The following is a 26171-nucleotide window of genomic DNA, read 5'->3' on the forward strand; positions in this document are numbered from 1 at the left end:
TGGAGAAATGAGCATCCGATTCCATCTTGAGACAGAGAGCCCTGCCCAGACCCAGGTCCCCCAGGACCCAGCCCTGCACCTTTCTCCTCAAACCACACAAACGGGTCTGGCCCAGCCGCTGTGTGCCTGGGGCGTTGCTCGTTTGGCTCTGGAGAAGGGGCCTGTGAGACAGGCTCCATCCTCTTCCTCCCCTCCTCAGGCTCCCCAGGACGTGGGGGGGCGGGGGAGGCTGACCTCTTGTAGGCAGAGTGGTCATTCTTGACGCTGCACTTCATGTTCTTCAGCTCGTCCAGGACGGCGAACATGTTGATGAACTTGCCCAGCGTCAGGAGGTAGGCCTCGGAGACGAAGTCCTTCCTCCGCTCGGCGTGGCACAGCCGCTTCACCTCGCTGCAGAACCGCTCGATGGCCTTGCGCTGCAGGCGGGGAGGGGGCGGCAGGTGAGGACAGGCAGCATAGGTTGGGGGGGCTCCCTGAGCTCTCGGGTGGGGAGCAGGGCCAAGGCTCTCCTGGGGCCCTCCCTGGTCAGAGTCTGGACATTTAGAGGCAAACCTGCCAAGAGGGCTCTTTGGAGCAATCGCTGCATTCAAAGCTGATTTCTCAAGGGAACACACTGCCCCAGTGAGCTGACCCCACGCATTTATTCTCAGGCCTCTGCAGAGAAGCACCGTGTTATCCACTTTTGTATTCCAGCACCTAGGATAGGGCCAGGCACCACTCGACAAGGGGGCAGAGATTCAGAGAAAGAGGCTCGTTCATCCAATAAATAGTACTCATTGAGTATCTCCTATGCACGAGGCACCATTCTAGGCACCGCGGTAAAGAAGGAATGAAAAACAAAACAAAACAAATCTCTACCCTACGGAGCTTACATTTTAGTGAGGGAATGACAGACAACAAAACAAGCTACTTCCGTGCATCACAGTGTGGTATGTGTTATGGAGAAAATAAAGGGGGAGGGGTGGGGGGTGGGAGGAAGGACGCTTGCCAGAGCTGGGGTGGATGGGGGTGTAATGGGGTGATAGCAATAGGGAATGGGATTTCTTTTTGGGGTGATGAAGATGTTACAAATTGACCCTGGTAATGAACACACAACCCTGTGAATGTACTAAAAATCATTGAATTGTCCACTTTAAATGGATGCATTACATGGTATGTGAATTATTTCTCAATAAATCTGTTACCAAAAAAAAAAAAAAAATGCAGTTGAATAACAACCCAAAAACAAGGCTAAAGAGTAACCCAGAGAGAGGAAGCGGAACAAGAGGAGGAGATGAGGGAGAGAAATGACTCCCTGTGTGTGCTCTCGCCTCCTCAGGCCCGGATATCCACCTGTAACCCTCGCCCGTGAAGACAGACTGGCCACGCCTTCTCCTTCCAGAGCCTAAGTCCAAGAGTACTTTCTATGATGGTGGAAACGTCCTGTGTCTACAACCCCTAATACGAGATCCACTCACCACATGTGGCTACTGAGCACTTGGTGGTTCGGGCAATGGAGGAGCTGAATTTTACATTTTAGTTAACTTTAATTAATGTAAATACCTACACGGGGCTACTGTACGGAACAGCGTAGCTCCGGGCGATCCCAGGTCATCCTTTCTCAGTCTTTGTATAGTTTTTCTCTCTTGGAACCTGCCTTCCTAAAGAGTCCATGATGCTATTAAGAGCAGCTTTCATGTGTTAACCCTACTGTGTAACTAGGGCTCTACATGGCTGTTTACAATAGGCCTCTTTTATCCCTGCCACAAGCCTGTGAAATAGGTATTGTTTCCAAGGTGAGAAAACTAAAGGCATCAGATATGCTAAGTCACTCACAGGCACAGTCACACTGTGGAGGAGCCTTGGTCTCCTGCCTCCAGAGCCAGCGTTCCTGCTCTGGGCTGCAGGTATCCGCACCTTCCCAGCCACCCCATCTCTGGCCCAGCAGGCCATGCAGAGCTGAGTGTGGGGCTGAGTGTGGGGCAGAGCCTGGGGCTGAGCATGGGTGGACAGCCGCCAGAGCCTGTAAGTCTGTTTACGAGTCTCAGCTCTCCGTGGAGCACATGCAGGGCAGAGTACATGGCATGACCCCCGCCCTGGGGTACAGACTGGTCTTCAAGGGCTCAATTTTACATTCCTGAGCAGCTTCCACCCTGAGCATAATAATCAACCTGTTTGCCTTATTTTTCCTTGGTTATTTGTTTAACCAGCTGCCTCTGTGGGTTTTTTTTTTTTTTTTTTTTTTTTTTTTTTTTTTTTAAATTTAGCTTGCCCTCATGAAAGCCCTTGACTGTCTTTTTCCTCTTTTTCTCCTTTAATGATCACTCTTCTTGGCTTCCCAACTGGTCTTCCTGCTGCCACTCCTATCCCCTCCCACCCCTCACATCTGTGCTGCCCCCACCTCCCTTCCATTTCCCACCGAGCAGCTGGATGTTGTAAACCCACCAGTCAGATCATGTCACTAGGGAAAACTCACAGGAGAGAACCCTGATACCCAAGGACTAAAGGTAGGGATAACATAAAGACTGGTAGGAGGGGCAAGGCTGGCCGGGCATCCACAGATGGCAACTGAAGTCCTGGAGGGATATCTCAGCAGTGGGGGTGGGGTGCTACTGAGAACTCTGGGATCTAATCCCAAAGCTGGGCTCCCCAAGCAGGGAGCACCAAACTGAGGAGGGTACCCACATAACATCTAGCTGTGAAAAGCAGTGGGGTGCTGTCTGCCAGGAATTGGCAGCTGAAAGTTTGGGTGCCCTCTTAAAGGGCCAATGCACAAAAATTCCCTGTGGAGCTAACCACCTTGTGCTCTGGCAAGAGAGAGAGTGAAGTAGACTGGAGCTGTGAGAGCAGAACCCAGGACTTGGGGGATAGAGCTCAGAAGGCAGATACCCCAAGTTTCCTGGGCTGAGTCATTCCCTCACTCAGCAGAGGCCATCTTTCCCACATAGACATCTGCTTTGCCTGGGGGAAAGACAGTAGACACACCCTATTGGAAAACACTTTGCTCTGAGGCCACTTAAAAGATTAAAAGTAACAATTAGCTTCCAGGTAGAAGCAACTGCCCACTCTATTGAAAAAACTCTTGCCAAACATGAGGATGACTGCCTGGGGGCAATTCAAGTTGAAATCCTATTAGTCTAGTCTGAATGCTTTGAGTCTTTGCCTTATCAAATTAGCCAGAAATAGCCTTAAACACTGTCCTGCACTAGAGATTGAAAGGTATAGAAGATCTACCTAAAACATTGTCACAAACCCAAACAGACAACCAAAATGAGGAAACAAAGAAACAACCCCCAAATGAAAGAACCATCAAATTCTCCAGAAGAAGAGATAAATGAAGCAGAGATAAGAAATTTATCCGAGCCGGGACCGGTTTAGCTCAATGGATAGAGCGTCGGCTTGGGGACTGAAGGGACCTGGGTTCGATTCCAGTCAAGGGCATGTACCTTGGTTGCAGGCATATCCCCAGTAGGGGGTGTGCAAGAGGCAGCTGATCGATGACTCTCTCTCATCGATGTTTCTAACTCTCTATCTCTCTCCCTTCCTCTCTGAACAAAATCAATAAAATATATTTAAAAAAAAAAAAAAAAAAGAAAAGAAATTTATCTGAAACAGAATTCAGAGTAATGATGTTAAAAATGCTCAACACTATGAAAAAAGATATAGTAACTATGAAAAAAGAAGAGTCTGAGATAAAGAATGACATAACTCAAAGAATACATTGGAAGGAATACACAATAGGGAAGCTGAGGACAGAATCAGTGAATTAGAAGACGGATTTGAAAATATCCCTCAATTAGAGAACCAAAAAGAAAAAAAGCAATGAAAAAACAGGAGGTCAGCTTAAGGGAGCTGTGGGACAATGTGAAACACAACAATTTTAGAATAGTAGGTATATCAGAAGAGACAGAAAGGGAGAAAGAAATAGGGAAGGTGTTTGAAAAAATAATGGCAGATCGTGTCACTAGAAACCTCCAGTGGTTTCTGTGGTGATTTAATAAAATCTGCACACTGTTTTCACATCCTACTTCATGGCCTGCAGTTCCCTGTCTGAGCGGGTCCCTGGCTACTGCTCCAGCCTCACCTTTTATCCCTCCCTCTCCTACCCTACAGCCTCCGTGGCTTCCTTCTGTTTCTTAAACATATCCGGCCTTTTTGGGCCTCAGGGGCTTGGCCTTCACAGTTCCTTCTGCCTGAAACCCTCATCCACACCAGCCCTTCTCATCACACATGCCACCAGCCCTTCTCATCACACATGACCATCACACACCAGCCCTTCTCATCACACATGCCACCAGCCCTTCTCAGTTCACATGCCACCTCCTGAGAGGCTGTCCCTGAAGCTGCACCCATGTTGCAGACACCCTGCACCCCAAGGATTTTTAAAATGTTATTTATTCACGGAGAATTGTTGCCCTGAGAATTGCTGTTTGTTGTTTATTGTCAGCCTCTCCTCCTGCCCAGAACACACTCCTGTGCTCACTAGGATGGAAATTTCAGGAAGGGAGGCAACTGTCTGTCTTGCTCACCCGGGGTATGTGTAAGGGGCACCCAAAACGTATTGACTGAATGAATAAGCAACATGGCACAAAAACCCAGACCCGTGTGTGTAGAAGGGCAGGGGCCTTCTCTAGTCTCCTGATCCAGATTCACAGACCCCTCACCTGGAAGTACATGAACTTCATGAGCTTGGTGACCTCCGGCTCCAGCACCTCCACCGTCTTCTCGTATATCTCCACACGGTTGGGCTGCTCGTTGCATTTCACCTGTGGGCAGAGGGGTCTCAGACATCCTGATCCACTCAGGCAGCCCCGGGGCATGCCTGTTGACTTATTAATGCCCCCCTTTTCACCCTCGAATGCACCTCGTCCAGGATGATAAATGACCAGGTCACCCTGGTGAGAGGAGGCTGGGGTAGCCCTGTTTACTGGGACTGACTGGGGGCGACACTGCTTCCCAGACACTGGCTGCAGGTAAGAAACCAACTGGTCCCAAGAACAGAACTGTCCATCCCTTCAGTCTTTCTATACTGTGACCAGTCGCTATACACACGTCCACATTTATCTGTAAGGTCTCCCTCCTGCAGCCTTTCCTCACTCTGACACCAAAGGGGCCCTGCCAAATTCCTGGCAGATAAAAAAATATTCCATCCACTACTCTGGATACAACCGGGGCAGACTCCTTCTTTCCCCCTCCCCCCAGTCACACTCAGGCCCACCAAGAAACCCGTGTGCTCTGCCCAACCGTTTTCAACACATCACAACCACATGGTGGGTGGTGGGTGTTTTCACAGCACGCACACTCGGGACTGCTAACAGAGCAGCCAAAACTGACGAGTGACAGAAGGGTAAGTTCAAGGTCATTCTTCACACTGTTGTTTAGAAATTCTTAAAGTAGAAGCAACAAGCTCCATGTCCAGGTGATTGAAAGGATAAAATATGATACGCTCAATTCAATATCATTATGTAACAAGGAATGAGACAGATCTATGTCACCTGACATGGACAGCATGCCACCATAAACTGACAGGTAAAAACTGTGACAGGACTGTGTCCCTTAGTGACAGGAAGTGTCACTTAGTCCCATTTTTGTTAAACAAAACAGTATGTGTTTGTTTGTTTGTTCATATATGCTTCAGGCATAGAAAATCCAAAAGGGTGCAAACCAAACTGTCAGTAAGTAGTTACCCTGGGGGACTAAGATTAAATGAAGGGTGAGGAACTGTTCCTCTTTACACATCTGTGCCTCGTGGATTTTATTAAATGGAACTCATGAAATTCAATTATAATGCTGGTTGACACACACACATATTATCTGTATGTGTCAACATGAAAAAATGTCATTGATAAATAATAAAATGTAGCCCAGTTGGCGTGGCTCAGTGGTTGAGTGTCGATTTATGATCCAGAGGTCATGGTTCGATTCCCGGTCAAGGCATATGCACAGGTTGTAGGCCCCAGTGGGGGTGTGGTAAAGGCAGCTGATCAATGATTCTCCCTCACCTTTGATGTTTCTATCTCTCTCTCCCTCTCCCTTCCTCTCTGAAATCAATAAAAATATATGTTTAAAAAATACTAGTAAAGTGTAAAAAAATCCAGTGGCAGAACTATATAAGTAAAAAAGCAACATACGCTTTGTAAATAATTATTTACAAAATAATAATAATAATAGAAATATTCAGGATAACAGCGAGAAAGATCCAGAGGAACAGGCAGCAACACATGTCCATAGCGATCATGCTCGGTTGGGAGGTGGGTTTGGGTGGTGGGGTGAGGAGGTGGGGATGTCTTGCTTTTTACTTTATACCCTCCTGCAATGGTTTGGTGTTGTACAGTTAGCATACACTGTTTTCCAAATAAAGTATACTGAACAATTTTTTAAAAGTTGGCATCCGTTTTATGGGAAACTCTCTCAAGGTTTTCAGCATGCCTCCTTGGATTAGCTTTGCTCCCTGCCACCTGGAGAAGCTCAGCTCCCTGAATGCAGTGAGGTGGAGGGTGGCGGCGCCCCCTGGCCGCAGGAGAGCCCCCAGGGAAGGACAGTCTCACCTGGGGGATGGCCCGGGAACAGCTGCGCCAGGTGTACAGCATGACGGCATACTCGTGTCCTTCCTCCAGCATTTCATTCTGAAAAGCAAAACACGCTCATCAGGGAGAAGCCGCGCTGGTGCAACAGGATTCTCATCAGCCCCAAAACCTCGAGGTTCAGTGAGGTCTGTGCACCAGCAGCATCCCCTGGCTGGCTCGTTAGGAATACAGAGCCCCAGGCTGCTGCCTGGCTGACAGAATCAGAATCTGCATTCAGGAACATTCCCAGGGGACGCACCCAACCAGGTGCAACTTAAGTTTGAGAAGCACTGGCCTCAGGTGGTCTCATCAGACACCAAGGGCTCTGTAAGCCGACTGATTGCAGTTTTCAAAGCCGATAGCCACCTCATAAAGAAGACAACAGATCCAGTATTTGTTCCAACAGCAAAAGTTGTCCCAGATATACTTAGCAAGAAAATAAGCAAGTAGCAAAACAGTATGCATAGCAGATAGGCTATAAAAAAAAACTAAACAAAGAGTAGTAATTAGGAATGTATTGTATATTATGGTATGCTGAGAGCTATTTTGGTAGAATATGACTAGCAGGCTCTCTGTGAGGCACTCACTTTTCCTATCACATAGGACCATAATGTTTGCACTTTTTTTTAGAAGAGCTTATGTGACTATTTCACAAGCAGAAAAATTATTAATATCAATTCTTTAAAATAAAGCAGAACAGACAGCGAAACCAACAACAGCACAAAAAATGAATCTGAAAAATACAGTGATGATGCACCACACCTAGTAAGTGCTACCATGGAAAGAGCCCTGAACTCAGGGTCCGAATATCTGGACTCAAATCTTAGCTTCATCACTCTTCGGCCATTTGGCCATCAGGAAATCACTGAACCTAAGATCCTCCATTTAGTGATGACGCCAATAACAACCTCAGAAAGTTTTATGATAATTAAATGGAACACACACACACACACACACACACACACTCTACATAATCTATAAAGGGAGTGAAGAGTATTATGAGGGGGGAAAAACAGTCTGGCAGTTTCTCAAAAAGTTAAACACAGGGTAACTGTATAACCCAGCAATTTCACTCCTAGGGAAATGCCTATGGGTATACACAGAAACTTGCATACTTGTTCACAGCAGTATTATTCTAATAGCCAAAAGTGGACAACAATTGATGAATGGAGAACTTAAAATGCAGTACAGCCAGAGAATAAAATAGTATGCACCTATAAAAGGAATAAAATGCAGATAGATTATACTGTTACAACATGGGTGAATTTTGAGAGCATGATGCTATGTGAGAGAAGCCAGACACAAAAGGCCATATATTGTAGAATTCTTTTAGATGAAATGTTCAGAATCGACAAATTCATAGAAATGAAAAGTAGGTCAGTGTTTGCCAAGGAATGGGAAGAGAGAGGAATTGGGAGTGACTACTAACGGTGTTTTTTGTTTTGTTTTGTTTTGTTTTTGTGGTGATGGAAATTAGATAGTGGTGATGGTTGTGTAACATGGTGAATATATTAAATACACTGAACTGTTCACTTTAAAGGGTGAATTTTATGTTCTATGAACGATATCTAAAAAACACAGTAAAAAAGAGTATTATAGAAAATGTTTTCTATAAATGTTTGTATTGATACAAAGATCAACCCTTACTGATTTATTCTTTTTTTTTTTTTTTTACTCCACATATCATGTCTATTTTATAATGCCTTTCTAGTACAAGGTCAGATTTAATTTAGAGCTCATTACTTTTTATGGTTTTGTTTTCAACAGCAAATGCCACCGTCAACTCCACCCTTTCAATCAGCACTTCGAAAATCAGGAACACGTTGCCCTTGAGACGACAGAGAACCAAGGTGAAGCGTGTAGGTCTCTTGCTGCTATTGTTGCTTCAGAACACAAGTCAAAAAAGGGAAGTGACAGCAACATAAGGAACATGTGCCCACGTGTTAGCAACAAACTGGCCCCCAGTAGGTGTGAGTATTCCAACTCACTCAAACCAAAGAATGTTTGAGCCCTGAGGGTCCCAGGCTCTGCGCTCCATGCTGAGACAAGGGCAGTGAACAGGATGAGATGGACTCTGACCTATGGCCAGCGCAGGTGACCATCAACCAGGTTTGTTGTATAACTAAGCCTGCAATATGGAGGTCAGAATGGCATGGTGGAAGGTGACCCTGGTGGGGCCATGGAAAGCTTGATTTCTGGTTCTGGCTCTGTTGGGCCCACGTTTTACCTTGAAAAATGTCATCGTTTTCTCATTGGAGGTAAAGAGTTGGTCTCAATCACTGTCTCAACCCTGAATGCACATTAGTCACCTGGGGAACTTGGAAGACCTTCTAGAAATAAATCATTATCCCTGGGGAGGGAGCCCAGGCATCGGCATTTTTAAATGCCCTCCAGGTGAACCCAACGGGCAGTCAGGTTGGCAGTTGCAGGATTAAGGATCTCTAAGGTCCTTTACTTTTATAATATTCTGAAAGTCTATGATTTAAACCCAATGTGAGTTCAGCTCAAGTTTCAGGACGGGTAGTGACAGACTGTCCCTCTCTGCACTTATTCAGCCCCTATCTCACCTCCAGAAAAAGAGTCTTGACCTTTCCATGTAGCTGGTCAATTACATAGTTTATATACTTCCTCTCACTCCTCTTTCTTCTGGCTCTACTGTCATTTGAGAGATTTACCAAGTGCAGGCAGGAGAAATATAAGAGGGTGAACATCTAATGAAGACATTTTGCTGCTGATAAGGTACTGTAGAGAAAGAGTTAGCCAGTTACAAGGTAGAAATTGTTGAGTGAAGTGAGGTGTGGGCATCACTCAGGAATGTCAATGGTGCACCCTATCCTTGACCCATCTAAGACCATACTGACACTACCCCTGTGTCGGCAGAGTAACAGCCCCACAAACATGCCTGAATCCTGATATCCAGAACTGTGAATACCATTGTCTACACAATAAAAGAGTCTTTACAGATGTAATTAAGTTAGAAACCTTGAAATGGGGAGGGAGGCTGTCCTGGTGGACCCAAGGTAAGGAAAAGGGCCCCAATAAGGGAAAGAGAGAGGCAGGCGAGTCGGAGATGGGATGGAGGGTGGAAGCAGAGATTGGAGTGATCGAACTGCTGGCTGGCAGAGGGTGAGCCAAGGAAGGTGGGTGGCCTATGAAAGCCAGGAAAAGCTAGGAAATAAAGAGTCGCCTCCACAGCCCTGCCAGCACCTTGACTTTAAGATCCTGTATGATCCTGGCTGGACTTCTGACAGAAAGAACTGTAAGCAAATAAACTTGTGTTGTTTTAGGCCACTAAGTTTGTGACCTGCTACAGCAGAAATAGAAAACACAATTTCCCTCTAAACCAGCCCATCCTTCTGACTCGCCTGGTGCCCCTGACCTGGTATTTATAAAGCCAACTGTTAAGCCAGGTGGTGAAGTTACCCTCCAGTGTCTCTCAGATCCACTTCCTTAGCCAGCCCTCATGCCATCACCCTCACTCAGCCTCTAAAACCTCCCATGTAGATAACCTTATCTCAACCAGTGTATTCGCCTCACAACTCATTCCACACATAACTAACAAATGGAACTTACTCCCCAAGCAGAGGTCTGATCACATTTCTCCCATGGACAAACATTTTCTATTGCTTTTGATTTTTATTAAATGAATTAAAGCCCTCCGTGATGGGTGAACTGTGTCCCTCCAAAATGCATATGTTGACGTCCTAACCCCTAGGACCATAAAACGGGACTCTATTTGGTGATTAAAGAGGTGATTAAGTTAAAATGAGGCCTTCATGGTGGGCCCTAATCCAATCTGACTGGTGTTCTATTAATGAGAGGAAACCTGGACACACAGAGACACCATATGTGTGTGTACCCACAGAAGAAAGGCAATGTGAGGACACAGCGAGAAGGTGGCGGTGTGCAAGCCAAAGAGAGAGGCCTCGGGAGAAACCAACCCTCCTGACATCTTGATATTGGACTTTTAGCCTCTGGAAGCGTGAGGCATCCAAGCTGTAGCATATCACAGACCCTTATCTAGTTTTCCATAAATACCAGAGAATTTCTTTATATGTGCCTCACAGTCCAAACCTAGGCAGCCTTGAAAATTTTTGCCTCTGGCCTGACCAGTGTGGCTCAGTGGTTGACCTATGAACCAGAAGATCAAGGTTCAATTCCCCATCAGGACACATGCTCCGGCGTGGAGTATATAGGTAGCAGCTGATCAATGATTATCTCTCATCATTGATGTTTTTCTCTCTCTCCCTCTCCCTTACTCTCTGAAATAAATTGAAAAATGTTTTTAAAAAAGAAAAGAAAGTCCTGGATTCCAGATACAACCCCATGATTTACTAGCAGGATCATGAGCAACTTGTTATTAACTTCTTTAAGCCTCTGTTTTCTTATCCCTAAAATGGGTATAATGATCTCTTTGCAAGTCACAGGGCTGTTATATAACATCATGTATGAACATACCTTATACATTTTAAAGTATTATACCATATATTGATATATGGTTATAATGCAATTTGTGTATTTACATATTTTATACATACGTATATGTAATACAAAGGCCCACTCAAAGCCACTTTCTTCATCAAGCTCTCCCCAACACCCTCAAGGCCCCTTCATAAACAAAGAACTTTGTACTTTTACTATGTCATTATGTCATTTACCTTTAACTTTGTACATTTTTATTGATCTGCAAAGAGTAGTCTATAGCAGACAGACCTTCTCAGTGGTAGGATCCCATGTACTAGTAACGTACTTAACTTTTCTGAGCATTGGTTTTCACATCCATGAAATGGGTATTGTAATAGAACCTACAGTGCAGGGAGTCGAGGACTGGGACAATGCATTTAAAATATCTACACAGAAAGTGTTTGATAAATGGTAAGCTTGTCTACTTCCACTTGACTCGTTGAGAACCCCCGTTTGTCCTTGTATCCCCCTCCCCAGCATTTAGCACGGTCTCGGCAGGCCCCAGGTGCACCCTATTTGTTAAATAAATGGGTGGGGTATGGTAAGACCAGGTTTTAGAGTACAGCTGATATAGAAAGACCAGAGAGCTGCAGGCATGGCCTGTGAACAAGGAATCTGAATTTCTCAAATGTCAGTGCTGCTTGAGAATAAAATCCATGAAAGCCCCAGAGGGAAGGAGCGATTCCTCACAGATGGGTCAGACAGACAGCTGGCCTGGCGTGTGAACAATGTAGGTCACCAGCTTCCCCGAGTCAACAACATGTGATTCCAAAGCCACCGTCCCTTTATGAGAAACCTTTGGTTTTGCTCAAGAGTATGAAGTATCTCTAACGTATAAAGCAAGGCAGGATCTAACCACACATTAACCCAAAGGCTATAGGCGCTCAGAGAAGAATAAGGATAATGTTGGGCCCTAAAGGGGAGCAGGATTTGCAAAGCTGGAAGACACGGGGCACAGGATGACCCTGGGCATGGAGAGGGGCTGGGGCAGGCGTGAGAACGGGCTTAAGGAGATGGGTCTGCCTGAGGCTGGGGGTCCTGGAATAGCTGCTCACAGCCCCTCCCACCCTGGCAGGATCCCAGAGACTCACCATGCTGGAGTGGACCGTAGCCTGTTCGATGTACCTTGCAATGCCCGTGACAAATGCATTCCTGTCCTCGAAGTTGGTGTCAAAGTTAGCCTGTGGGAATTGGAGGACAGGAACGTTTGGTTATTGAAAAACAGGTCCAAGGTGGCTGGGTGCCCAGGAAACACACTGCTGCCAACAAATGCCACCAGTTCTCTGTAGAAAGCTATGTCCACATCACCCACTCATCCCCCCCCCCCCCCTTGCAGCAAATCCCACTCGGCCACACTGGACGGAGCTGCCTACAGACAGGGCCCACATCTGCTTCCCATCAGGGTCACCCCATGGGGCCCTGAGAATAACTGCTTACTGACACTCTACACACCTAACGGTTGTTGAAAAGTTAGGATGCACACTGCTTTCATCCAGCAGCTGCAAAAACACCCACCTGAGGGTGCAGATACATATGTAAAGGGTAATAACTGCAGCATTTTTTTGTGACAGAGAAAACTGGAAATCATTCAAATGCTCATTAACCATGAAAAGGCTAAATAGATCATAGTATATCCATACTATGGACTTCCATGTACTAGATGGTGGTTAAAAATAATGTGGCAGCACTGCAGTATTGTTAAGGAAAAATATCCATAATAAATTTTAAGCTAAAAAAGTCAAATCATACAGCAATATATGTAGTATGATTACGTTATATTAAAAATATATGCATATATATGGTAAAAATGTATACTTATTTATTTATTTAAAAATTTTTATTTGTTATACTTTCTTGTACTGCTTATAATAAAAAAGATATTGTCCAGCCAGCATGGTTCAGTGGTTGAATGTGATCTAGGAACCAGGAGGACACGGTTCGATTCCCAGTCAGGGCAGAAGCCCAAGTTGTAGGCTTGATCCCCAGTAGGGGTGTGCAGGAGGCAGCTGATCAATGATTCTCTCTCATCATTGTTTCTATTTTCCTTTCCCTCTCCCTTCCTCTCTGAAATCAATAAAAACATTTTTTTAAAAGATATTCATATAATTAAAATGTCAATCTGGGTTAGAAAATGTGAATAAACAAAGTTTATGGGTTGAAACTTCAGGCATGTGCTTCATAAATCTAATCACTGGATGAAATTAAAAACACATTACGCATTATCTTTAGTCTCAGTTTGCAGCCCAAGAACTTTCAAAAGGTCAAATACAGCAAAGAATTTCAAATTAACTTATTTTGTTCTGAGCATGGCATACTCGCCCTGCACACCCAGACCAGGGGCTGTTTTGCAAGGCAGAATCCAGCTGCACGATGCCCTTCCCCCATGCCCTGGTGGATCACGGCTTTGTCATCTGACATGGTTTAGCACAAGCTCACCCGTCTTGGGCGAAAGCAAACAACTGGGACGGGCTCCCCTGAGCCATTAGCTGCTGTGAGGAGTTGAAGAGCTCTTCTCACATACATGAAGGAAAAGTAATTACCCAGGCAGGCTCTGGGGGTTTCTAAATTGCAATATTTAATTCATGAGGTCAGAGCTGCCAACGCCTTGGTTGGTGCTGCAGCGAGAACAGCCGGGAAGGTATTTGGGGTCAGAGCAGATCAACAAGCCTTCCCCGGGGAGGAGGAACAGCTCTGGTGTACATTTACTAGCTAATCTATTCCTCACATTCGGCTCCACCAGGGCACCAGGGACCCCATCAGCTCACGACCTTTCACCTTCTAGATGCAGAGTCTCCCCGCCCCCCCCTCCTTCCTTCAGGGCAAATCCTCTCAGGGGACCTCCCCGGGTTCCTGAGCACCCAGAGCCTTCGGAGAACTGACCTGGTACATGATGGACGAAGGTGGAGGCTCGATGCATGGCTGCTGGTCAGGGAGGGGCAGCTCTTCCAGCAGGTCCACATTGGACAGGGCATCTTCCAGGGTGACGTGGGTCGTCATGGCTGCAGTTTCCGTACCCCGCACTGAGGGAAAGGGAGGGAAGCACTGCGAAGAATGTCAGGGACCTCCAAACACTTCTCTCTATCTTCCCCTGTTCAGACTCCCTCCAGAGAATGAAGAAAGTTAACATGCCCGAAGGCCACACTTTCTGTTTCTTCACAAGGTGCCCTTAACCTGCAGCTGATATTTGAGGATCTCTTCATGGTTCACAAGCACTTCTACGTCTATGACCTCGGCTGAGCAGCATCACATTCCTCTGTGACCAGCATGGTATCATATCCGCAGAGCTGACTGATGAAAAGCAAGGCTCCGAGGGGTTAGGTGACACCCACACAACCACAATGGCCAAGGGCAAAGGACTTCAAATAACGCAGGATGCTAGGACACTGGCCCTGGTCAGCCCCCACCTTTTGTTCTTTATGAGAAAATGTATCAGTTCCATGCTTACTAAATTATTGCACAGCACCAAAGCCCGGGATTGCAATAGCCATGAGTATCCACTTGAAGGCTAGGTCTTACAAGCTAATTCAACTGGGACTGAAGAATTCAGACTCCAGCAATATTAACCTTATTTGCAACAGTGAAGAGCCACCCATTGGCCTGGGTATGTTTTGTGAGCCCCACCAAACCAATCAGCCATGAATAAACATTTTTGTGTCTGGGATGCTGACAGGGTGCAGTGGTTTCAGTGAGGATTTCCATGCAGTCAGCACTGTTACCCAATTCAGCAAAGAGAATCCACATTTCCTTTTCAAACAGACTAAAACCTGATCATGATTTAGACTAGTGGTCAGCAAACTCATTAGTCAACAGAGCCAAATATATACAGTACAACGATTGAAATTTCTTTTGAGAGCCAAATTTTTTAAACTTAAACTATATAGGTAGGTACATTGTTATTAACTTAATTCGGGTACTCCTTCAATCGCACTGTATGTGTGCGCCCGCCCGCACGTGTTATTTTGTGGAAGAGCCACACTTAAGGGGTCAAAGAGGCGCATGTGGCTCGCGAGGCGCATGTGGCCCTCGAGCCACGGTTTGCCAACCCCTGACTTAGACCATTAGGTTCTCCCAGACGCGATCTCCTAGCAGTCACATTCACTGATCACAGTGCAGTAAAATCAGAACTCAATCATGCAAATAGCCAAAAGCACCCCACACCTATGGAAATGCATAAAAACACATTTCAAGGTAACTTGTAACTAAAGAGGAATTCAAATAGAAGTTATAGAATATTTGGAACTGAAAGAGAGCATAAATAAATGTTTTAAATGCATTCAGTAGGAAATTGGAAAGTGGAACTAAATGAAGTGAATTTTCCCCAACCCAAAACAATGAGAATGTAAGGATTGACATAATACAAAAGCAGACATACTAGTAAATGAAGCAAAGAACAAAGCAAACTCAAACACAAATAGTAGACTACGTGAACAAAAATCCAAAAAATGCTTTACAAGAAGATTAATAATAAGCTAACCCTTTAGCACATTTCAATAAGGAAGCAAAGAGAAGGCCCACTTTGCTGTCACAGAAGCCCTCCCACCATCCCTTCCCACCCCAATCACAGGGAGCTATGAGTGTGCTTAAGGGAAGGAGTTCTGGGAAATGGGGAAAAGAGGACCAAGGACCCGAGAACTGGGTCCAGGGGCTGAAATAGCTGGAGTGTCCCCAAGGGCTAGCTGCCTCTAAATTATTGTCGCCATCAGGCCTGTGGTTGGGAGGGCAGATGGGACTGAGCAGCTAGCTATGATTCACACTTCACCAAGTTCTCAACAACCTCCACCCCACACACCACCTTCACTCCCGTCATGCATTCTGGCAGGAGCCAAGGCCACGTTTAATGGGGACACAGAGAGCTAAGGAGCGGTTTTCCCCTCTGCCTTCTACAGGCACCTGGCCTCATCTCGTGGTTTCAGGCCCTTCCCACACCTATGCTTCTTCCTCTTCTCTCCTTTCTCTCCTGAATTCTAAGTGTGACATTCAGTTCCACAGCAAAACCATTTGCCAACCCACAAAAAAGAGATGGCCTTCTTTCTTGCATTAATATTAGGTCCATTTTGCAGCAGGAGTAATGATTTTATGGGGCAAGCTACAAAGGCCTGATGACACTATTCATTAATTCAAATAATAATGACATTAATAAAACTAAACATTTTTTAGCCCTTACTCTGTGTCAGACAACTCTGCCAAATACTTGACTATTTTAACCTTGCATCAACCCCACAAAGGTAGGTACTATGACTATTCCCATTTTACAGGTGAGCAAACAGAAACTCTAAGTAACTGCACAAGGTCAAGTGCTGACAAGTGGTGGAGCAGTAGTTGGAACCCAGGTTTGTCCTATAAAAAAAAGGCCTAGAAGCAGCTAACTATCTAGTACTAATGGGGTTGTGTCAAAGGCACCCAGCAGCCAAGCTGAGGCAGCTTCCATTGGCCAAAGACAGGGCACTATGAGCACCACCTAGCAAAACTCAGTGCACTTGAAACAACATCAACTATGTTTTAATCCAGGAGGTCATAAAGACACTTGATAAAAACTTGGATTTTATTACTTCATTCCTATTGGAGGAGGCCCGTGAACCCATTTTTATGTTGAGAATTAACAAATGAAAGAAGCAAACACTTAACCAGTCTTTCCTATACAGGCCATACCACTTGAAAACCAAATTGCAGAAGACAGAGCTGTTTTTCTCTAAAATGTTCTTTCTCTTTTTATTTCCAGAAACAGTGACATAATTAAAATATTCCCATTTTTTCAGCCCCTAATAAACAAATGGATATAGGCGCTGATCATCAACTGTTATGAAAGAATCTGACATTACGCACCTTCTGGTGGAAAAACACACCATCACTTTATGAAGAATGCTGGAGCCAAAACAAAAAAAATTGAATTTCATCAAGCCTTTGATACCAACGAACAGGAAACGCAGAAGACAGAATACACTAAAATATACCACAGTGATGTAATCAGTAAAATATAACCTATGGGAAACACTGCTAGACAAATGACTCAGTGACTGTGACAAATATTGCAAGAAAAAGAAAAAAAAAAGAGAGAGAGATGGAGGGGGAAGCTATAGACGATAAGACCATATCTGGATCCTATTACAAACAAAGCATCATAAAAATAAAATTATCACATTTGTAAGAAAACTGGAAAATTTAACACTGACTCAGATATTTGATACCAAGGAAATAGTGCTAGTTTTAGATGTGATAATAATATTGAGATTATGTTTTAAAAGCATTATCTTCTAGAAATACCTACTAAAATATAAATAAAAGGGTACAGGTATTTGCTTCCAAACGATAGTAGATGAGACAAGAGTGGATACCAGATGGAACAAAATCAGCCGTTCGGTAATAGCTGTCAATGCTGTGTGATGCTGACGTAGGGATTTATTATATTTTTGTCCAATTTTATAAATGTTGACATTTCCCATAAGGTCCCCTAGCTGAGTGTATGCATTCCCAGTTTGAATCTTTCTGCCCTGACTCCTACTTACCCTCTCCTTTCTCCTATAATACGGGTTTCTTCTGAGCTTTGCAGGCATCAAAATACTCGTTGACCAGAATAATCCTTAAGGTTTCCCGCTTCAACACAATAATAACCCTGCACTTCCCTTGAAGAGAATCTTAAGTGAACAGTCCTCAGAGCCAGTAAGTTAGGAGTCTTTATTTCACTAATGCAGCCTCTCTTTTCTCCTCGCAAACACAGCTTCTCTAATGGATTTCTCTGTGTGTTTGTGGATCACTCACTGCCTAAGGGAGAAGGAAATCAGATGTTTTTAACTCAAGTGCTGAAAGTCACTGCCAATTCCACATCAGTCAGAGAGAAGAAACGTACCGGAAATGTGAACAGAGGTATACATGGAAATGAAGTTATGTTCTGGCCCGTGTGCCCTGCCTGTGATGCAACCTTCCAAACGAGAGGCATTCTTTATATTCGACCTATGAACAAATGGCCACTTTGTCATTTTGGAAGAGAAATGAATAAAATGTTTAAAAATGAACAGTGTGCTCGGAGCATCATTTGCCAGACGTGGCTTGCCACCGCTCGCTGTAGGGTGTCCACGGCATATTTCTTCGTCACAAACTCAAACGCAGAGGCCTGGAGTCACCAGAGAAATAACAACACTGGGCTTGCAGTCAATGTGCTTCTGAGAAGGGCATCAGGCCCCACATCACCCATAGCTGAGATGACAGATAGAGCCTAAGCCAAGACGCGGTGGGCCCCACAAACGCAGGGTAGCTGCTAGGGGAACCTGGCGTTGGGAATGCAGGCCTGACTACCCACACCCCAAACGCTGCCTCTCTATGAGCAAAAGATGCACTGTCATTTTCTGTTTGACATTCTGGAAGGAGATGAAAAAAGGTATTTTTTACTGAAGTAGAATGTTAGGCTAAGTATAACAGTTAATCTGGAGCGATGGGCTCAAATCTGTCTCCCGCCACTTACTAGCTATAGAACCATAAGCATATTACTTAACCTGAGCCTCGGTTTCCTTATCTGTAAAAGGGCACTAATTAATAACAGCCACTGCCCTCAGAGTTAGTCTGAGAATTATATAACACAGATGGCATGTGGAATGCTTAGTCCAGTGGCAGGAACAGAGCGAGCACTTGGGAAATGTTAGCTGGTCAGGTGGCCTCTTTTTGATAGAGTGGATGGATGCATTAAATTAAACACTGCAGCAATTCTTCCACAAAAACGAAGGCATTATTATTATTATCAGACCCCTCTATTTTTATCTCAGTTCTACAGATCTTTCCATTTGACTTCCTCAATCACAACGACCCTGCAGGTTTAAGAAAGTGCAGGTGCTATTTTTGCCGTTTTGCTGTTGTCACTGAGAAGTGAAAACTCCCATTCAAGGTCACATGGGCAGCCAGTGGCTGAGCTGGGCAGAAAGCAGATATCTTGACTCGGTTCTCTGCCCTTGCTTTTAGACCACACCTCCCTTTGTACCTTCTGAAAGGTACCAAGCACTTACTTTCCCCGCCTCCAGACTGGCTGCCTTTTCCTTCCGCAAGAACAAGACTCTCACAAGCTAGAAAAGGATTAGGTAACTTTGCCCTTTGGATTTCATGAACATCAAGAGGCCAGGAAATAGTTCCCCTGTCTGTAAATCTCTCCGGTTAGAAAGCAACTAAAATAAATAAATAAAAACAAATTTAAAAATAGATCAACATTGCCCGGCCGGTGTTGCTCAGTGCTTGAGCACTGACCTATGAACCAGGAGGTCAAGGTTTGATTCCTGGTCAGGGCACTTGCCCAGGTTGCAGGCTCGATCCCCAGGGTGGGTGGGTGGGGAAGGAGGAGGCAGTTGATCAATGATTCTCTCATCATTGATGTTTCTGTCCCTCTCCTCTCCCTTCCTCTCTGATATCAATAAAAATATATTTTAAAAATGTATGAATATTTATATGCATAATAAAATATTATATAAGTAAATAAATATGAAAAATTTTAAGGGAAGCCTCAGATAGTCCCTCTTTTTAAATATATTTTTTATTGATTTTTTACAGAGAGGAAGAGAAAGGGATAGAGAGTCAGAAACATTGATGAGAGAGAGTCATCGATCAGCTGCCGCCTCTTGCACACCCCCAATGGGGATGTGCCCGCAACCAAGGTACATGCCCTTGACGGGAATCGAACCCGGGACCCTTCAGCTCGCAGGCGGACGCTCTATCCACTGAGCCAAACCGGTTTCGGCTGATAGTCCCTCTTTTTTAAAAAAATATTTTAAAAGTAGCATTTTACTGAGCGAGAAAAGAAATCTGGCATCTAAGCTAGCATGTCCATCGCAGGTGTAAGCGGGTGTGTCTGGAGTTTGTATGGGGACCAGGTTTGCTGTGACAGGTTATGGCTCTACAGGCCATAGCGTTCCCTGTAGCTGAGACCCTTCTACATGTCAGAGCTTCTTCACGGGTGTGGGGAGCCGAGCAGGGACATAGCCACTTGAGTGCATCTTATAAGATTTCCAAAGAGTGAACCGAAATGCACCACGGAGCTCATTCTGAGCAGACAGGCGGTGAGTTTTAGAGGAATACTCCTCTTGCCCAGTGGTTAGACCTGTGGCTCCAAACCCATTGGAGCCATCTGCAGAGTGTTACCTGTACCATTCTGTAAAACACAGTCACAGATTGGAAGCAGGCCGGGTGCTAAGAGCAGCCAAGCCTGGTGGAGTCCTATAGAGAGGAGACAGACCTATACACGGTGGAGAGGAACCATACAGAGGTAGCTCAGTGAGGCAGTGACAACTCTCCGCACTTCGACAGCCTGCAGAAGTATCACCAATGTCGCGATTTACAACAGAACTCAACACATTTCATATGTTACCAGAATGATCCCTGAGGCGGGAGAGACTAAGAATGGTTACCTCCCAAGGAAGCCTTTCTTACCCCTCCCCCACCTGCGTCCACGTTCTCCCTCGTTCCTCATTGAACCCAGCATGCTTCTTCTTCCATGGCTTCTGTAATACTTTATTATATGATTCAGCATGTTTTCACTCCTGACCTCAACCATAAACTCCTTCAGGGCAGGCACTGCGTCTAATTCACACTCAGCTCCCAGCCCCGGGCTGAGCACACACTCTTAACTCAATTGAACTCTGTGTTCCATGAGTGGATGAACCCAAGACATCAAGAAAGGCATTGCTTGCTGAAACCAGTTTGGCTCAGTGGATAGAGCGTCAGCCTGTGAACTGGAAGGTCCCAGGTTCGATTCCGGTCAAAGGCATGTACATTGGTTGCGGGCACACCCCGGTGGGGGGGTGAAGGCAGCTGGTCGATGTTTCTCTCATCGATGTTTCTAGCTCTCTGTCTTTCTCCCTTCCTCATTGTAAAAAATCAATTATATATATATATATATATATATATATATATATATATATATATATATATATATATTTTAAAGAAAGGCATTGCTATGTCTAAGACACCACGTTTTTCAAAGTTGGGGAGGAGGAGGACTATAAATAGCAAAGAAGCTGCTTATACTTTAGAAAGAGCTGCATCAAAATGGTTCAGATTTTAACATTCAAGCACTTAAAGTGAAAAGCTTCCATAATTGGTAAACAGTTACCTATGAAATAAAACATCTTCCCTCTGTCATTGTATGTCCTGATTTCACTCATCCTTCAAGGCCCCTCCTCTCTCCGACATGATGGCTCCTTCCTTGGATCTAACTCCCTGGGCTTCTTAGCAGTGTTGGTGAGAATCGAGTACACTGCTGGTCGGAATGTGAAATAACACAACCACTTTGGAAAACAGTTCGGCTGTTCCTCAATATTTGAATCATAGAGTGTTCCATTACATGCCAGCAATTCCACTCCTAGGTATAGTCCCAAAGGGAATGAAAATATACATCCACACTAAAACTTGCACATAAATGTTTACAGCAGCATTATTTGTAATAGCCAAAATGTGGCAACAACTCAAATGTCCATCAACTGATGAGTGAGTAAATAAAATATAGTATAGCCATTCAATAGAATACTATTTGGCCACAAAAAGGAATGAAATGTGAAAATATGCTAAAACACAGATGAACCTTGAAGATATTAGGCTAAGTCAGTGGTCGGAAAACTCATTAGTCAACAGAGCCAAAAATCAACAATACAATGACTGAAATTTCTTTTGAGAGCCAAATTTTTTATTTATTTATTTTTTTAATTTTTTATTTTTTCTTGAGAGCCAAATTTTTTAAATTTAAACTTCTTCTAACACCACTTCTTCAAAATGGACTCACCCAGGCTGTGGTATTTCGTAGAAGAGCCACGAGCCACGGCTTGCCGACCACTGGACTAAGTGAAAGAAGCATAATATGCTTTTTAAAAGGAAATGTCCAGAATAGGCAAGTCTACAGAGATATAAAGTATATTAGCGGGTGCCTAGGCCGGGGGTAGGGACTAGGGGAAATAGGTGGTACTGCTGTAGGGCACAAGGTTTCTTTCTGGGGTAATGAAAATGTCCTAAAATTGATCATAATGATGATTGCACAATTCTGTCAATATGCTAAACATTACTGACCTGTATGTTTTAAATAGGTAAATTGTACAGTATGTGAACTATATCTCAATGAAGTCCTTACCAAAAAAAAAAAAAAAAAAAGTTAGTATTTCTATGACTACTTTGGGGAAGTCTGGGGTACATAAGCAGGAGTGATACAAAGAGAGACGAAGCTGGAGCAGGAGCTTGGGGAGTTTGAGGAGTTTGAGTCTGTCCCTACAAGCAGAGACTGTGTTGAATAAAAATCAAAAGGTGACAGTAGGAAAAAAAAAAGAGGCAACAGACACACCCATACTAACCCCAAGGGGCAGCCCCCAAGGCTGCAGGGTGAGCTGGACCACCATGGGCAGGCTCAAACCAGTTCCCCTCCTTCCGCCTGTTTATGCGACTGCCACCTGTCAGGTGCTGGGGCTGCCCGCCCTGCTCAGGAAGAGAGACTTCTATGACAGTAAACCCCTCTGAGGTGGGTCTCAGCTCTCTTTCTCCGACCTGAGCTCTCTTTCTGTGGCTTTGAGATGAGGAGCACTGTGTTCATGGTCACTTGGGTCATTAGGGGCAGCGCTGGGGCTAAGACTGACTTCCTGTGAAGATATGGGGACTTGATACAATAACAGATATGACAGACTGTAAAAGAAAGGGGAGGGGGATGTGAAAAATGGGGGTGGGGGTGGGAATACATTCTAATTCTGAGATAAAAAAAAAAAAAAGCCATATAAGAAAGGCAATAGAGTCAAAGGACATTATTTGGCTCTCATCTGATCTCATTTACACATCTTAATAATGTCGACACTTCCCTGGCTGGTGTGGCTCAGTGGTTGACCGTTGACCTAAGAACCAGGAGGTTCCATTCCTGGTCAAGGCACATGCCTGGGTTGCAGGCTCGATCCCCAGTAGGAGGCAGCTGATCAATAATTCTCTATCACTGATGTTTCTATCTATCTCTCCCTCTCTCTTCCTCTCTGAAATCAACACAAATACATTTAAGAATAATAATATCGTGGACACTTTACAAAGGATTTCGGTTAAAATAGAGGTCTTTTTGTATTGGGAGATGGGGGCGGGGGAGGGTGGGAGATGGTGTAAGAAAGCAAAATCTTCGTCCATCGCAGCAGGAAGTAGGCAGACGGTGCACAGAATAGATAAATCAAGAAACAGCAGCACAAGTGTATCATGTAGAGATCTGAAGGCAACTACTGGAGACTAATGGTGAACTAAAAACCACAGCCTCTGGGAGGAGGTGGGCACTGGATGGTTGTTTTTCATTATGTGTCTTTCAATACCATCTGATTTTTTTTTTCTTTTTTAGACATGTGCATGCATCGCTTTGATCAAAAATTTAAATTTTACTTTAAAAGACAGCCACCCAAGGCCTCCTTTCCAGCAGTTCAGACACCTGGCCTGTTCCCCAGCCCTGTCTCTAGGCAGACTTTGCTAACTAAGGGCCTCACTTTGGATCTTCTGGGACCCAGCAGTCTTGCCACCTGCAATTTCTCTCCACACAGGGGACCTGAGATCAGAGCACAGAAGGCTGTCAGCCTGGACTTAGGTCTCTGGAGAAGACCTACCCTCCTCTTTGTTAACCGCAAAGGACGAGATCCTGGTGAGGCTAAGGGGCTTGCTACTGCATGTGCTGACTTACAGCTACTTCCTGTTGTCAGGGTTGAGTTGGGCTTTCTGTTGATCACCCAACCAGCCAGATACCAGCCTCCTGGGGTGGGGGAGGAGGGAAGTCATGCCCTCCAAGGCAGCTTGCTGATTTGCTCCCACGGGGTGGGGGGTGGGGAGGGGGCTGTGACAAACCACTGCATGAGGGACACCGACAGGACTTTTGTCCAGGGAGAGGAGCTGCCTCTCAGAGGCACCTGCTAAAACTCAAAAGAGGGAAGCCACTGCACCTGCTGGGGGCACAAAGAACGAGACAAGCTTTGGGTTTGGCCACCAGACGGGAGCACCCAGACCTCAGCTCCATTGAGGTGAAGCTGCAGCTTGAAGGTCGCTCGACCTAAAGACTGATTAGGTCCCGAATCACATTTCCACTCACTTTTGTAAAAGGGCAATTTCCCTGACTGTAACATACGGAGGGTGAGCTGGTGTTGGGTCTCTGTCGAAAGCTCTGGTGGGAAGGTTGTTGTACTAATAACGGTTTAAGGGGTGGGGTTTGCAAACAGGGTGCTTTTCGTTATGTGTGAGGAAGGGCTCAGAGTCCTCCCGTGATATCATTGCTTGTGTGCTCATCTCTCTCCTTAGGTGGGAGAAAACTGGGGCAGAGTTAGGGGGAGGGAATAGCTGTGAATATGATGTCAATATTGCTCCAAACAGTTAGGAATCATTGGACTTGAGCTTCTCTTTCCAACTCAAAAGCAAATGACTCCGATTATAGATGGGACACTCCATCCCAAGGGCTTCTGTAAAAACCACGTTCCCCAACATGGACTGGCCACTGTGGCCAGGGTGTTTAGGGTGCCATGAACCAGCCCATGGATTTTCTTACTTTGTGCCTTTGTGCAAAGTCTCTCCATGCCCTACTGGGCTGTTTTCTCCCCTAATCAAATCCTATCCTTGACTATTGTCAAGGCCCTATTCAAGGAAGACCGTCTCCATGAAGGTGTGACCAGCTGAGCTTCATCACAACCTTCATTTCTCTGGATTCCTATACCACTCACAGTCTAGAGTTCATCATTTCCTACTGCATTATAAACCGCTTTATAAACCACCCAAAGTCATCTTTTTTTTGGGGGGGGGGGGATATTAACTACTACAGAGCTGGGCACATACAAGGCATTACTTGCTTAATAATTCATGAATAATGTGTCGAATGCATGAGTCAGTGGCCAAAATTCATGTCTTCTAGTTAAGAAAATAACACAAAATGTAAAACATCATGGTCCTTAAGGTATCATATCAAAGTAAGTCTTATTGCTGTAAGAATCTGAAGAGACCTCTACAAAATTCTCCTGTCATAGTTTCCAGCTCCATCCAAAAAGAGCAGAACCTCTTTGATCTCTTCATGTGAAAGAGCACACTTGGAGGTTGATGGCTAACCCTCAGTGTTGAATTCTTGTCTCTCCCGTTATATACTAGTAGACCAAAATTGGTCGTAAGGTATCGCACAAATCAAAATCATTCTCAGATACACCTTCACTTAATACTTAGTTACTGAGGGTTTTCTATGAGAGCCAGCCCTACAGATGCTCTTTGGTTTTGGTTGGGCCTTCAGTGGAGTTAGACAATCCCCTCATTCATCCCCAATTGATTTCTTATTCCACCCACAGAGGCAGCTGCTCCGAACCTCCGGAAGTCTCTTGAACTTTCCTAACCACTCCACCACCTTTAGTTTCTGCATCAGACCTCATCTCCTGCCTTATTCAGAAGACAGGGACCATCCAACCTGGACATACTAATCATCTCTCCATCCCACGAAGAGACTGAAGTCTGAGAACTACTGCCGCCAAATGGCATAATGATGATGCAAAACCAAAACCAAAGGCCTATGGATGAAGTCATCACTGGGTCTTTATTGGGCATCTGTCCAGAAGGCCGTGTATGCCACTCAGCCAGAAAGATCCCTGCAAGAAATTCTGCCTAGCCAAAACCGGTTTGGCTCAGTGGATAGAGCGACAGCCTGCGGACTGAAAGGTCCCAGGTTTGATTCCGGTCAAAGGCATGTGCCTTGGTTGTGGGCACATCCCCAGTGGGGTGTGTGCAAGAGGCAGCTGATTGATAATTCTCTATCATCGATGTTTATGACTCTCTGTCCCTCTCTCTTCCTCTCTGTAAAAAAATCAATTAAAAAAATATATATATATAAAAGAAATTCTGCCTGAACCCAAGCTGTCTTCTCAAAAAGTTTCTTTTAAGAATTTTCAGCCAATTTCTTTTCTCCTCTGTTACCAGGGTCCAAGAAGTGTGCCCTGAATGGTCATCCTTGGAGGAACATCACACACAGCCCTCCTTAGCACAAAGGCCACGGCTAGGAAGGCAATGTCCAAATTCTCTGCACCCTGGGAGGCATCCCACACCCACTGACTGAAATCCGAAGTATCTTTGAACAGACAAGGCCATGCAGGGGCCTTGACAGAGCCTGTGACTCACAAAACGCCTTTCAGTTTCCCTTTAGCACGATGGGACAGAGAGGCCATAGATTCGTCCTCT

General features: G+C 44.9%; 1 protein-coding gene across 2 annotated transcripts in view; it reads right to left on the reverse strand.

Moving 5' to 3' along the window:
* Positions 1–26171, reverse strand: part of CYFIP2 (cytoplasmic FMR1 interacting protein 2) — a 108655-nt gene that overhangs the window by 78301 nt on the left and 4183 nt on the right. For both annotated transcript variants that reach the window (XM_084883911.1, XM_084883912.1), the window contains exons 2-6: positions 13890–14029; positions 12101–12190; positions 6528–6605; positions 4644–4745; positions 235–416 (exon numbers count right to left, since the gene is read on the reverse strand). In XM_084883911.1, the coding sequence (XP_084740037.1) occupies positions 235–416; positions 4644–4745; positions 6528–6605; positions 12101–12190; positions 13890–14006 (569 nt within the window). In that variant the 5' untranslated portion in view covers positions 14007–14029. The remainder of the gene's footprint in view (positions 1–234; positions 417–4643; positions 4746–6527; positions 6606–12100; positions 12191–13889; positions 14030–26171) is intronic.

Source organism: Pipistrellus hanaki (genome assembly GCF_964339955.1).
Source record: "Pipistrellus hanaki genome assembly, chromosome: 5".
In the NCBI taxonomy this organism is placed as follows: Eukaryota; Metazoa; Chordata; class Mammalia; order Chiroptera; family Vespertilionidae; genus Pipistrellus; species Pipistrellus hanaki.